This window comes from Pollachius pollachius (assembly GCF_949987615.1).
Source record: "Pollachius pollachius genome assembly, chromosome: 15".
Taxonomy (NCBI): domain Eukaryota; kingdom Metazoa; phylum Chordata; class Actinopteri; order Gadiformes; family Gadidae; genus Pollachius; species Pollachius pollachius.
In genome coordinates, this window is record NC_136948.1 from 12,474,565 (window position 1) to 12,489,687 (window position 15,123).

Genomic DNA, 15,123 nt, shown 5'->3' on the forward strand with positions numbered 1-15,123 from the left:
TCTCCCATTCAGCTAGTAACGGCAGGCTAATTAGAGAGAATACAGTAATAGGGGGGAGGGGTGCCTCCGCGATTGCCATAGTTTGTAAAAATGTATCTTCCGATGGCGGTTAAAGGGTCATTCAGATGTTTCAGTCAGTTCTACAATTCTCCCTCATGAACATATAAAACACACACAAACACGAAAAAGGTTGCATTTCAATAGGCATATCTTCCAGAAGTAGCGGAGGAAGGGTTAAATCACAGGGGCTTATGTCCCCTCTCTTACTGCAGCCAGACTTCTCTTGAGGGGCCCATTGTCCGCTGTTGGCCCCTCGTGCCCCCTCGCTGGTCCGAGCGCCACATTCTCACGTGGATTTCCACTCGGAAAGCTGACCGTGACCAATCCTCTATCAATTGGAACCAATTGCTCACACGGCATCCTTCACCTTCCTTTATGTAGTCGTATGAAGTGGCAGACACCGGCCTGCCCGCGTTCCCCGCGACTCCTCATTGATTTTGCTTTCAGGCCTAGTGTGTATGGCTGGTGGACTGGAAAACACAGAGGGGGGAGGAATAGGTTCTTTTTGAAGAGCTGCTTAAAAGCCCGGCAGTATCTTTAGTCCTGGGGTCAGCCTGGCTCCTTGAGTCTGCCGTCCCCGGGACCCCTGACTGGGTGACATTGCTTTGTTGATTAAACGGTTTGCTAAGTAGATGGGTGGGTTTAATGCGGCTGTCTGAACGGTCGGGTGTGCCTGAGGTTATTCATGTTTTACTCCTTTGGTCGTCGTTTGGTAAACGACGAGTAATCTGTTGAAGTCAAAGCAGAGAGAGGACTTGTGGTGTAGTGTTTGTTGCAAAAGGGTTTATTGTTATTAAGGGTCTTCATTATTTATTATTTTAAGTCTTCCCTAATCACTACTTCTACTACTAACTCATCTGTGGAGATTTACGCCACAGACAAGCCCAATACGGAAACCCAGCGGTAGAGTTTGGTTCATTTCATTAACCTCCAATAACACTTGACTCTACCATTTATTTTCTAATAAATTCAGCTCTGTATTTCGCCATGTACTTGCATCAATAATTCCCATTGGTAGTATATGGTGTTTTTTAGCAGCTTGTAACAATTTAGGACAAGACTAACATTGCAATCTGAGGAGCATGTTGGTGACTGTGGCCCCTCAGAGGCCCCAGGTGTGGCTGTGGCTCCAGGTGTTTAATTTCAAGCTATGTGATCTCTCAATCTCCAGAAGCCTAAGAGCCTGGCTTAAGAGCTTGAGAAGTAGAGAGACCTCTTTCTGTTATATCGGGTGATGGGGAACTTCAACCCCCGCAACTTACTTACCCCCGCAAAGTGTGTATATGCCCTAGAAACAAATTATCCTTTCTTTGTATGGAATAAAATGCGAATCTCTTTTGTAAACCATAGTCACCATCAATATAGTGCGTATTAGGTCCACTGGCTGAATTCTGGCTTTGCTTTTCTGTCACCTCTAGATGGCGCCATATCCTATTTCTTTAAGTAACTCCAATTTCATCCAAAGTTGTACTATATACATAGACTATAGTACTGGCAAATACAATATATTTTACTACATAGTAAGCTATAATTTTCATCTGAAAATTATGGAATTGATTCACAGCAAAGATTATTGTAATTATCGTAATAGAAGTGGTTTGCTTACATGGTTGCATTGGTCATTGGTTTATCTCACCTCAGATTCCAAAGCCTCTGTAATCCAGATTAACAAACACAACCTTTCCACTTGATCATGATTAGTGCCCTAGATCCTTCTTACACAATAATAATGTACACCTTTTATTCTCTCTCTCTCTCTCTCTTTCTCTCTCTCTCTCTCTCTCTCTCTCTCTCTCTCTTTCTGTCTCTGTCTCTCCCCCCCCCCTGTCTCTCTCCCTCTCTCTCTCTCTCTCCCCCCCGACTTTACTAATTTATTCTGGGCCAGGTGAGGCTCTTATTGTCCAGAGGGTCACGAGGGGGCGTCGACCTGGTCACGTCTCATCCCATTTCCCTAAAGGCGGCAGGGGGCTTGGTTGCAGCAGGAGCTCCCTGATATCCAACCCCTCTCCTCCTCTGTACTGCCCCGAGAAGACGTCCCTCTCCGTGGGGTGTCTCACCAGCCGTCCTCCCTCTCTGCTCGGACCTCCTGCAGGAGGAGGAGGGGGCGGTCACATAAACCATGATGGGACCTGAGGTTAGAGATGAGCTGCCCCAGAAGATATAACAACATGTTCCTTCACACCGTTAGAGGGGTGGGCGGTCTTCTGGCTCCTCCTGTGTTCCCTGGCCTGCCTGTGGTGGGCCCGTCTGTGCTGATAGGCCTGCTGACGGAGAGCCCCCTGGGCCCTCAGGAACCCCTCCTGGGGGGCCACAAAAAAGATGATTTCAAGTATGGGGAATCTGATCCGGATGAATGAAATACAAGATGACATCATATATATATATATATATATTGTGAGTGTTTGTGTGTGTGTCTGTGTGTTTGGGAGCATGTATATAACAGGGTCTTTCCTGTATCCTGTTCCCCCAAAAGTGGTTCCTATTGTGGGCCAGACTTAGGCTGCCACCCCCCCTCTTACCCCCAACACTTATCACTCCAATGGTACTTTAATCAGACCCACTGGATCGCCACTCTCAGTTCACCAGCTGTCTCTCTCTCTCTCTCTCTCTCTCTCTCTCTCTCTCCCACTCTTATTTTATTTCAAGCATTTCCAAGCTTTTCTTTTCCGGCCACGTGATAAAAAATGTCCCTGACTATCAAGACATTTTATAGGCCGAGGCTTACCTGCGTTTGACTGATGGTTCCATGGGGCTCTTCCTCTCTGGGTGTAGAATACCGCGGGATACCCCCACTTCTGCCCCCACTCAACTGCAAGAGAGAACAACCCAGAAATGCCCTCGTTATCCATTGATTTATTTAGTTAGGTTAGTTGATGACAAAACAAAATGGACTGCTATGTGTTTGTTGGTTGTGGTTTACCATGGCATTTGCTGTGCCAGTGTTTGTGTGACCAATAGGAAACACCAGTGGTTGCAGTATCTATGGAGAAGCAATGGATGCATTGGATCACAACCTAAAACAACCACAACAGTGTAACGCAAGCAGTCGCAAACAACATGAAAGTACAAGACAATATGAAAAGATGGAAGATGGAAAAGATGAATAACGTTTACGATGCACTCTAACCTGCAGTCGCTTGGGAGGATGAGAGTGAATGATGCTCCGATTGTTGCTTTCAACGGATTTATGATTCCCTGTGAAGCAGGACTCGTAATAATGCACATACACATACAAGCTCCAATGACAGAGGGGATTAAGGGTGAGGACCGGGACTGACCTGAGAGTGTGGACGGGGTTGTCCCTGCTCGTTTCAGCGGCGGCAGCCTGGTCCTCTGACCGGCTGGGACGGGCAGAGCGGGGAGCGTCCATTGTGGTCCGGGGTCTCTGGGCTTCTGGGCCTCTGAGTCCTGGTCCTGGCTGTGAACCGGGACCACCTGGCTCAACCTGGGCCTGGACTCCCTGGAGCCCATTGGCGGAAGACCACTTCCCCCCGTGGACACCAGACCACCAAGCAGCGAGACAACCGTTAAGCAGGTTACTTTAACTCACTTTTACATCTAGTCCAAAATGCCCTGGAATCTTCTTCCAGCTACATATTTGTTCAATGGGCTTTGGTCAAATGATACAATGCAGTGCATGATCAAATCCTGCTGAACATCGATGGCCCGTGTTAAAGAAACGCCTGACCCTTTGACATATGAGCCAGTCCGACAGGTGTGTTCTCTGACGTCCTCTGACTGTGTAGATGGTCCTTGATCTCTGCATGCCCAACCAAAGCAGTAAGGTCTCCCACACCACCCCTGTGAAGCTTTGCTGCCAGACACCCCTCTGTGTAGATCCAATAAGCGAGAGGAGTAACACTAGTGCTTGTACTTGTGGCAGTGTTGTAGGTTTGTGCTCATTCCCTCTCCTTCATGCTTGACTTTCTTATGATAATGAGCTAGGAAGTTTCTATGGCAACTCTCCCCACAGGTTACTTTGTAACTCATAAGTGAATGCTTGAAAGCGCCTGTTATTCTTTATTTATTTAGGAAAGTAAAGCGCAGACAGGGGTAAAGGGCTCCCAGGGACCTCTAGAGTTGACAGATTATTCTCCAGAAAAAAGCAGTTGTGGCACTGGAAATTGGCTAAATCTCTTCTCATACTTTATTGATGTTATTATTTTATCTCTGATGTAGCACATTTACACATTCATATATGATGTAGACATTTATATTCTCCCTCATTTATTTTAATGTTCCACTCGTAACTGCTTGCTCATCCCAGTGAAGGCTTTCTAAGGCACCAGTGACCGCGAGATGACTTCATGTGTGAAACAGCATTCATTGAGTAGAACTGACACTCTGCCCATCTCATCCTACTCCTGGAGGGACCATGTTGATGTCCTAGGTCATGTTCAGTTCACTTCTACTATTATTTCGACTACTTCAGCTTACTTCTACTACACTGAACATCGTCTTGACGTTTGCAGATCACATTGTCTTGGTCTGTAAGCCAGACTGAATCGCCTGTAGTTCTACGCCGTTGTTTTACTGATAGATGTTACTTCACAGGAGAAACTATGTGCTATGAATCATGTTCATGGTGAGAATAAGTTTAATTGTTGTTGCCATTAAGACTGACAAGAACCCTGATACATTTCAAAACAACACAAAGTTGTGCATAGTCATCACAGCTACAAATCGCTCCACAAATAACTGGGATTGGATGAAGCCCATTATCCCGGTCAGCCAACAAGGCTTGATGTCGGGCCAGCAGGTCTCAGACAGGAGCAGGGTCTAGCCGCAGCGGTTCTATAAAGAGCTGTTTGTCTGGTCACTTGTTCAGTCCAGGGTTACTGTAGCGGATGCCTATATGGGATTTGAGATGAGGTCTTGGGCCAAAATGACCACCTTGGGTGACTTTTAAATCTTATATTAAGATGTATTTTCTATTAAGTTGACTTGTCAATAGCATCATTGCAATGTAATTCCCCTCAACAAACGCTAACACAAATACAATATAATTGTGTCTTCAGTCTTTTATTAGAAAACAAAAAGATCCTGTACATTTGCAATGTTATAATTCCCATTCTTATATAATACTATTTAATTACACGCACGTTTTAAATAATCGTTTACCTCCTAGTCAATTCAATAAATACAGATAAAATTGAGCCAAACAGGCCCTGCCAATATTAATATTCACAGAATACAGTCTGAGAAGCTGCGTCACGGCCAATCAGGTCTGTGTGTTTCCGGTACGTGCGGGACTTGACATAACCAGTTCAAGAAAGTAAAAAAAAGATACTTTCCACCTTTTTTAATCTAGCATTAACGTTCATTTTATTTATATTTCTCCCTCTCCTGGAGGTAGGGGCGTGCCAGGGATGCAGATGCCAGACCAGCCCCTCCCCCGACTACAACAAGGTTTCTCATTAACCAGTCACAGTTAAAGGTTCAGTACTTTCGTCTCAGCCGTCTTTCTGCGGACCTGTCTCTCGCGGGCGTGTTTGCGCGCTCGCCCTGCCAGAGAACTTGTCGCCTTTCTCTCTCTCTCGCTCTCTCTCTCTCTCTCTACGTGTGTGTGTGGCCATGGAGAAGCAAGACGGGGGCTTTTTCATTCAAAGATTTCAGACAGAGAGCTTCAACGCAAGGCATGGCGGGCGGTTAACAGTAGCAGGAGTGCAGGCTCCGCCCTCACGCCAGCGGTATGGAGACGGCGCCGTTGGCCCGGCTGCGGCTGCGCGTGTGCACGCTGGACTCGGTGAGCTCCTCGCCGTGGTCCTGGTCCGACTTCTTCTCGGCGATGTTGGCCAGGAAGCGCAGCGTGACCGAGTCCCACTCCTCGGGGAGCAGCAGCAGCAGGAAGCCCAGGCAGATGATGCAGGTGGCGGCCAGGCGCACCACGCTGAAGATCACCTCGTGCTTCAGCACGTCCACCGCTATGGGGGTGAGGGGTGGGGGGGAGAGAGGGAAGGGTGAGGCGGGAAGGTGGAGGAGAGAGAGAGAGGGAAGGTTGAGGTGGGGGAGAGAGATGGAGGGAGAGAGGGGGAGAAAGGGAGGGAGATAGGAAAGGGTGAGGCGGGGAACGCGGGGGACAGAGAGATGAGTTGATGAGAGGTCAGGTCAGATAAGGAGGTTTTGGTGGAACGAAAAACAAATTGAGATTAATTACTTTGGAGCGAGCTAAGAGGGCAGCGGCGGGCAGGGTGCCAATGGGGCTGGAGGTGGGTGCTTGTGGGTGTGTGGTTGTGGTGGGGGGGGATGAGCGTAGCTTAGTGCGCGGGCGGGCGGCTTAACAATCAGCACAAGTAGGGCTGCTCTGTGTGTGTATGTCTCTCTCCTGGCTGTCCTCTGTGGTCGGGGGGGACCGCTCTGAACCGGGCTTTAACCCTCTGACCTTCGTACGCACGTACGGTCAATTACGGTTAACGAAAAGAACGATGTCTGCAGGCATTTAGCATCGCCCCGGTCAACCCGATCCTCCCCGGGTGAGGGGATAGTTGCAGCGTCTGGAGAGGCACACCGTACTTGGGTTTCCGGGGCGGGGGAGCGAGATCCGCTGCGTCATCGCTTTGCTACGGCAGTATGAAGTGCTGACCTCGGCGTAGGTTATCGCAGTGGCACGGAGCGGGGGTTCTACTCTCACGCTCATTGTGAAATGTATCACGCTTGCGGGTTGTGTTTGTGTGATATCGGAAATCTCTTTTTTGACCCGAGCTGATAAAATGTTTACTGCGATTCGTGATCTACTCTGTGTCTGTTTTGTGTGTGAACGTGTGAGCGCCTTATGACTAGGACACCAACCTGCGTTCCCTGGAACGCTGAGCAGGGTTCCAATGGAGATGAGGATTGGGTAGGTCAGGACCACGCCCACATTCACCAGGATGTTGAACACTGCAAGAGATATTTTTGGTACTGTGATTAAGAAGGCAATAGTTTTATGTAGATGCATTGTGTTGGTCACACATTCACACTTTTTTTGAGTGGGTATTTGTGTTAATATATGGGTGTTAGTGTGTGTCTGTGTTCGTGAATTAACTTGTGTGTGTGAGCATGCGTGTGTGTTATGTTTGTATGTGTGAGCATGCATGTGTGCGTTGTATTTGAGTGTGTGTGTGTGTGTGTGTGTGTATGTGTGCGCGTGTGCTTGAGTGCATGCATGCACGTGTGTGTCTGCTTTGATCAAGTGAGTGTATGTGTTTCCATGCTCTCACCTAGCCACAGCCCGGCCAGACCACAGAGGTACCCCCAGGGCAGGGAGGAGAAGGACCCCCAGTGCTCCACCTTGGTGAAGTACAGGATGAGGGGCACGCAGGAGATGAAGATCAGGTTGAAGAAGCCCATCGTGGACAGGAAATGAGCCACCTCTCCTAGATTGGCACTGCCAAGGAACATCTTAAACAGCACCTGGGGACAGCAGGAGACAAGCTGTTGGGTAATGAGATCCAGCCGTACCAGGGGCTTCCACACTGCAGGAGATGTGTGTGTTGATTGGCCTGGCTGTGGAGCAGCCAGTGGTCTCCAGCTGTTGCTGCTACACCAGCAGTCCTGCTACGTTAAAGCAGAACTTGTGGGGGGAGGCAGCACAGAGCCTGGGCCAGAACCAACAACACAAGGGGCGACCTTAATCCAAAGTCTGATTGGTTATAGTAAGCAGCTAATAAGTCAACACATACCACATTTCCATTGATCATATAATGCACTGCAAAAAACTCCCTGATAGGCTAACCTTATAGAGAGCCGACGTGGAGGCGGAGCCCACAGCCAAGGCCACTCCCACGAAGGAATCCCCATGGAAACCATCGGCATAGGCCATCATGACAATGCCTGTGATGGCCATTATCGCTGCCACAATCTGCAGCACGGAAAGAGGAAGATATAACACACGGACATGAACAAGAACTTCACCACGGCGGCTAAATAAGCGATCGTGGAGGAGGTTTTCGGCACTGACCCGGACGCCCATGAAGCGGTCTTTGAGGACGATCCAGGACAGCAGGAAGACGAAGGCCTTGTGGCAGCAGTAGAGGGCGGAGACATCGGTGGCGGTGAGCTTCCTCAGCGCCAGCAGGTACAGGTAGTTGGTCAGGGTCCAGAGGATGGAGAAGGGCGCCGTCCTCTTCAGGAAGATCTTCAGGGTCATCCCGTCCTCTCCAAAGAGCCTGCTGCACTCCCTGTAGGGACAGCAGCACAATGTTTAATCATCCCGCTAGAGATGTTCTGATACTGATACCAGTATCGAAAATTCCTCCGATACCGCCTAAAATGCAGTATCGGGTATCGGCGAGCAGGTAAGTCTATGCTCCGATCCGATACCATCATGTGACTTTTACTACACAGGCAAAGAACATCACAAACACGATGGTGTTATGCTGCGTTCGTTAATGGTTGGAGGTGGAAAGTCGGAATGGGAAAAGCACCATCTCTTACCTACGTGCGTTCGAGCTACCAAGTCGGAAAATCATAGATGCATAGAAGCTTAACTACAAGAATACAAATGTATTATTATAATTATAGATTGTAAATGTAAATGATCTAGTTCTGAAAAAAAATATTGTCGACCGTAAGTTAACAGACTATACATTGCGGTCATCGTATGAGAACCCTTCAATAAGAAGAATTGCTACGAGTAGTTACAATGCTAGATGCTGTATCGGTATATACTCTGTAACGGCGATACTCAAGTTCAGGAATCGGAATCGGTATCGGGAAGGAAAAAGTGGTTTTAGAACATCTTTACATCCCGCCACCCTTTAATTTCTGGGCGGGTGTCGCAGTGGCCGGCGGTCGTCAGAACCGTCTTGCTCTGCCCCATGGTACAGGCTACACTATGTGTGCCCTGTGGGTTGGTAAATACAAACAATATTTTCAACAGACAAACCCCTGGCACTGCTGCTACACTCTCCCAGAAACATTTGAGGCACCGCTGACTCCTAGAGACTTCATTGCAATTATCTCCATCTCCAGCTGAATACGTTCTGTCCCGAAGAGAACACTTAATAAATTGCCGGAGATAAACGGTTCTGCAGGACTGCAGATCTCTCCTGATAAGGATGCAGCCGGCGGCAAACTGGAACTCGGATTCCGCCTCGATGCAGAATAAACTGTTTAATAGGCCGTTGGATGGCTACAGTAGTTATTCATACTGAACGAGCGTTATGTACAGCTCATTGCATTTCCCTCGAAGTACATTATCCTAAAGGGGTTTCCAGGAAAATTGAATGAACCGGATATATACAGTAGTCAAAAATTATACGCAATCCCAGAATAATGCCTCTACTGTATTCAAAGATAACTCTGCACAGGAGCAAGGAATCATGCCCGTAGCCAGCTATGGGTTTACCAAGGGAATTTTTCTAGAAAGAAAATGTTAAATTTGAAACTAAATACAACTGATGATGTTCTGTGATGATGATGACCTGCTGTTTAGAACTTCACAGAGATGAGTAAAGGCCTAAATTCTTAATTCAGAGGCTTGTCACAACCCCCTCCCTCCCCCTGACAAAACGGAGCCCCCGCAACTGAAGCCGAAACCTCCCTCCCTCCCTCCCTCCCTCCCTCCCTCCCTCCCATCCTCCTTCCCATCCTCCCTCTCCTAACAAAACTGAACCCCCGCAACTTAAGCCGCATTTCCCCCCCCCCCCCCCCTCCTTCCACCTCACAAAAACTGAACCCCGAAGCCACAACCCACTTCCCCCCTTCCCTCACTAGGTTGAAGGTACCTGAACTTCTGTATGGGGCTCTGCTTCTCCCGGGTGGTCACCATGGTGGTGGAGTAGTAGATGGGGAAGAAGAGGATGTTCCAGTTGCTGCTGAACCAGGAGACGAAGAAGGGGCAGGAGAAGGACTGGAAGGTAAGCTTCACCACCTGCGTGGTGCCCACCCAAGAGGAGGAGATGCACAGCACCACCAGCAGACCCCCCAGGACCTTCAGGACGGTGCTGGCGCAGGTCTGGTAGGCCTTGCTCTCCACGCTGGCCTCGCTGCCCGGTGTCTCTGCGTGGGAGTCGGACCCTTCCTCTCCTGGGGGGCAAGAACACAATGGAGGAGTGTCAGTTATGTATAGCGTGTATATTTTCCATGAATGGGCTTTTATACTAAAAGCCTTAAACCCTTACAATACCGTCAGTGCTGCATATGACTAAATTATTCAGTTTTCATGGGCAAAAGGGAGAAGACTAAAGCTTGCAATATAGAATATCACACACCGACGCATTTTAACCATTGATCCACTGTGAGTGAGTACTCGTAATATTAATATGGAACCACTGTTTCGGCCAATGTGGCCACATTATCCCCTCTGTGAGACAGTGGGTAAGCAGATATTGATCAGCAGGGCTTAGTAAAGCTTTCCTACGCCTGCTTCTCTGTAGACAACAGGGAACAAGGCTTTGATAGCGTTAGTGCGTCAGCTGAGAACAGATGCTAGCACTGCTCCCCCACCGGTTCCTGATGCGCTGCGGTTCACGGGCCGCAGCGGGCCGCGACATTAGCATGTGAGCGGAAACCCGATGCTAAACAAAAGGAAAGTGTCAGCTCCCCCTTGTGACTTAGCACAGGGAAGTCATGTCAACCTCTGGCTCACACCGCAGCCAATGGGCTGACTGCATGATGAGGAGGCTTTAATGGACTTATTGGATGTATTCTTGGAACAATGCGTGATTGGCTGTACCTTACCCTTAAAGGAGATATTATCTCCAAATAGATCATAGGGCTGATAGATAAGTCAATAGATGCATTAGAGGTGTTTGGGCTCCAGACTGATGAAGACCATACTTTTTGCCCACCATAGCGAAAACGTAATGGAGTTATCATTTGCAATATTATTCATGGGAAAACTAATTTTGCTATACTAGCATAACTACACATGCCGCAGTGCCATAATTGATCATCAGACCACAACTGTATGTGTGTTTGTGTATGTGTGTGTGCGTGCGTGAGTGTGTGTGTGTGTATGTGTGTGTGTATGTGTGTGTGTGTGTGTGTGTTCAAGTGCACCTGTGTTTTGTGTGTGTGCTAGTTTGTGTGTGTTAGTGTGTGTGTGTGTTAGTGTGAGTGCGTGTGCATGTGCACCTATGTTTTGGGTGTGTGTGTGTGAGTGTGATTGTGTTTCTGTGTGTTTTTTTTGGGAAGTTCTCCAAGAGGAAGCATCTCAACCCGTAGAGCGCGTGAGTGAGATCAGTTTACACCGAGGAAGGGATAAAAGATGACCTGCTAGCTGTTAGCCGCTAGTGTTGTTTTTGCAGCCTCAGCACCACTAGCATCCCGGCTAGTTCCACCACCATTTAAGATGCTAATGCTAGCCTTAAGCGCTTTCCACACAGTTCCCCAGAGTTCACTTTGATTACACCTTATTGCCTACTGAGGTCCTGAGCAGCATCATCACAGAGCCATCCTCCAGGTCCTAAAACTTGATGTTGACAGTTACTGTCTTCACCATTTCCTATGTTTGGTACAGACATAGGACACATGGCAGATCCTAAGGAACATTCAAACATCAGTGTCATGCAAAGGCACTCGCACGCCAAACATGAATTAATTTGAAGAACTATAATTGAACCTAACTTCATAACTTCATAACACCAAAGACCAATCGAATAATTCGAAGCTATCCAACAGAGTTATCTAGGTTAAGGGAAGATACCAACAGCATTGAGCCAGAAGTACTCAATGTAGTCTCTATAGCGACATAAGAAGACATTGCTAAGCTCCTTCTGTACAACTTGCAAAGCTAACTCCTCAGCACAAAATACCGATTAAGAGAATTAGTAAAAATGCCATTGTAGCCCTGAAAACTGCAAAAGTGCATCTAAAAGTGTAAAACAAGATGCTGACGCTCTCTGGTTGCATATTGAGGTGTGTATGTAAGTTTGGGAATCCAAACCCCCTTTCGGCTGATATTGTTATCAGCAGTTCAGACTCAGAGGTCAGCACATTTTCCACTATTTTATGTACAAGGATCCTAGTTGAAATCGGATCTGCCATCAGCCTGCGAGTGACGGCTTACAGTTGCAGACTAACCAGGGTTCATCCAAAGATTTGGTCTAATCTGATTCTCGCACAGCAAGGGCTTTCAATAAGGCTAATGGCATGGTTGGCCAAAGCAAACAGTACACTTTGATTTTCCTTTCTTGCAGAATACAAACAGCATTTTTTACACCTTTCAATAACAAGCTTTTCCACTGTCTGTTATCAGAGCCAAAGAATGGATTGGACATCATCATTATGATTCATTAATATCTGCTCAACAGTTGTGTTTAGAGTAGTATTAACTTAAGGGTCTCTTTTATGACATGCTCATTGCAGCGCTGGTGTGATGATGAAGACACTTCCGAGAAATAGAGAGAGAGTATACAAGTCATATTTAGTAGCACATCTTTACAAATTAGCGCTCTTGCCTTGATTTGCGTATGTTTGGGTATTAAATTGATCTGCCTTCTAAAGTTAGTTTATTTTCCTCAAAATCAACATAAAACTATCCTTTTTATGTTGATATTCACACTATTGCAGCTGACAGTTGCATCTGACATATTTTCAGTTTCATACCGCGACACCTGAACACAAACCAGTTAAGGGATCACTTTGCTGTGTTCCAGCCGAGTGTCTGAACGCTATCCTTACTCTGAGCATTCTGTTCAAGACAGTCTGTTTTAAACCTTTCCCCTGACGTGGTCAACTATATTAAGTTTATCTAACACAGAATATATCAAAAAGACGTCTGTGTATGCAATTAAAATCTCCAAAGCATTTGTGTAACTTGTAGCTTTCAGCGACCCAGTTTACAAAAACGGAGCAGATGCTGGCCTTCTTACGAAATACACTGAGGTATCATCAAGTCACACAAAAAAAGCCTAGAAGCCTAGAAATAAACAGCGCAAAGCACTCCATAATTAGCATCAACTTCAGCATTGCCTTTACTAAAGTCCCTACTTTAGACATTACTCCATTTCCTAAATATAGTCATATTCAATCTGAATTTAATATGATTTATTTACATAAATGCATCAGGCAAGGAGGTCAATACAGCGACTCAGAGTACTAGTAGTGTGTGCGGTGTTCCCGTCAGAGCGTGGCATGCTGCCATACACTATTGGCATTTCCATTAACCCTGCCTATTCGTTGGGATGGTGACGCAGCCCTCAACGCTCCAGTGTTTTATTCCTGCGTGTCGGTGCTGTTGACCCTGATGGATGAAACCCCCTTTGCTGAATCCAACACGAAGCCGTGGCTGACAACACAGGTCTCTTTCTCCTTAAGTCTTTCCTACTGTAAGCACTCAACACAACACACACCCGTCTCAATAACCCTATTCGCTCTTGTAGGACTCAGGAGGACAGATTGAGGGATGGGGGAGTGATGGAAACAGACGGGACGTATCAGGGGAAGGTTGCCGTTGACCCCAGACTCTTTTGTTGACATCATTCGTTGACGATGGTGCAATGCTTCCTGTCAACACACCCAGCAGCCTCTTCTGAAAGGAAGTAGGCACTCAAACTTTAAATTCCCCCAATATCTCTCTCTCTCTCTCTCTCTCTCTCTCTCTCTCTCTTAAAGGATGAGTGTGTTTTGGCAATGTTTGGCATCCAATCTCGAGGCGCCATGATGAATAAACCAATTTAAAGTAAGTTCTTTGTGACACATACAAATCCTGTTTGCATGCATTTGAATAGGGAAACTATAGCTCTCAACAGACAGGACCGAATACCTCAGGACCACCCATACCAGCGACATGACGTGACATGGCACAGCACCAATCAGCACACTCTGTTACCTCAACCACAACCCCAAAGCATTCAACCAATAAAACACATTTTCTTATCAATCTTTCCCTCTCTCTCTCTCCTCTATCCTTTCTTTCTGTTTCTTTCCCGCATACATAAAGACAAATATACCACCCACACACACACACACACACACACACACACACACACACACACACACACACACACACACATCTACACAGAAATTCCAGAGCTGGACGAGCATGCGCCTGTCCTTGGTTTACCTTCTGAGATGGGGCACGTCAGGACCTGGGAGCTGTAGGAGCTGAGCGGAGCCACGCGGGCCGAGTGCTTCTTCATGGTCCGGCTGCAGGAGAGCGGCCCGGTGCGATGGACGTAACGCGTGTGAGATGTTTGTGTGTCTGCTGTCGGCGTGCCTTGGAAGGCTGCAAGCTCAGCACCTCCTCATGCCCGCCTGGTGCATCCTCAGAGCCTCCGGAATCCTCTCTAGCGTCACTAAGCACTCCCAAGTCAGTCTTCCTCCTCTTCTTACCAGCGCTGACACACCTCTCTGTCTACTTCTGTGCCCCTAAACTAGCTCCCTCCCAGTGGATGATGCTCTCTTCTCCTTCTCTCTCTCTCTCTCTCTGTCTCTGTCTCTCTCGCTCTGTTGCTCTTCTGGGTCTCTCTGCCAGTCTGGATGCCGGTCACAGAGAGGAGCTGGAGTGGATATATGTGGTGGAGTGGAGACCCTGCCGTTACGCTGCTTTCATGCCCTGAACCACCGCTGCCAGTCTCCCTGGGAGACTGAACTTCAAGTGTGCGTGGCACGATGCAATCACTCCTCTCATCTCTCTCTCCGTTACCTCCTCCACCACCTCCCTCTCTCTTTCTCTCTCTCTCTCCCCCTCTCTCTCTTTTAGTTATCTCTACCTCTGTTGCTCTCTCACTCACTCTCTTTCAAACCTCTCCCTTTCTCTCTCAATCACTCACTCTCTTTTACTCTCTCTCCCTCTCTCTCTCTCTCTCTCTACCTCTCTTTCTCCATCCCACCTCTGCCTCTCTCTCCCTCTATCTCTCCCCCTCTGTCCCTCCGGTTTCTCCCCTCCTCCTTCTTTTGCTCCACAAATCAGCAGCTTTGTTTTGAAGGTAACCAAGCAGCCAGGGCTAATTATGCCGTGTCGGCTCCCCTACCCCTTTTTCCCCTTCTCTCTCCCCATCATCCCTCTCTTCATCTCTCTCTCTCCCCATCCTCCCTCTCTTCATCTCTCTCTCCCCATCATCCCTCTCTTCCTCCCTCACTCTCCCCATCCTCCCTCTCTTCATCTCTCTCTCTCCCCATCCTCCCTCTCTTCCT

General features: G+C 47.7%; 1 protein-coding gene across 2 annotated transcripts in view; it reads right to left on the reverse strand.

The window, feature by feature from the left end:
- Positions 1-5,739: 5,739 nt before the first annotated feature.
- Positions 5,740-15,123, reverse strand: part of slc35f4 (solute carrier family 35 member F4) — a gene marked incomplete at both ends in the record, with an annotated part of 17,425 nt that continues 8,041 nt past the window's right edge. The window contains 7 exons of one of the 2 annotated variants that reach the window (XM_079751989.1): positions 5,740-5,984; positions 6,850-6,939; positions 7,260-7,452; positions 7,775-7,900; positions 8,000-8,219; positions 9,768-10,068; positions 14,051-14,126. In XM_079751989.1, coding sequence (XP_079608115.1) covers positions 5,740-5,984; positions 6,850-6,939; positions 7,260-7,452; positions 7,775-7,900; positions 8,000-8,219; positions 9,768-10,068; positions 14,051-14,126 — 1,251 coding nt within the window. Of the gene's footprint in view, positions 5,985-6,849; positions 6,940-7,259; positions 7,453-7,774; positions 7,901-7,999; positions 8,220-9,767; positions 10,069-14,050; positions 14,127-15,123 lie in introns of those variants that run through there. The other variant, XM_079751988.1, reaches the window with a different exon arrangement.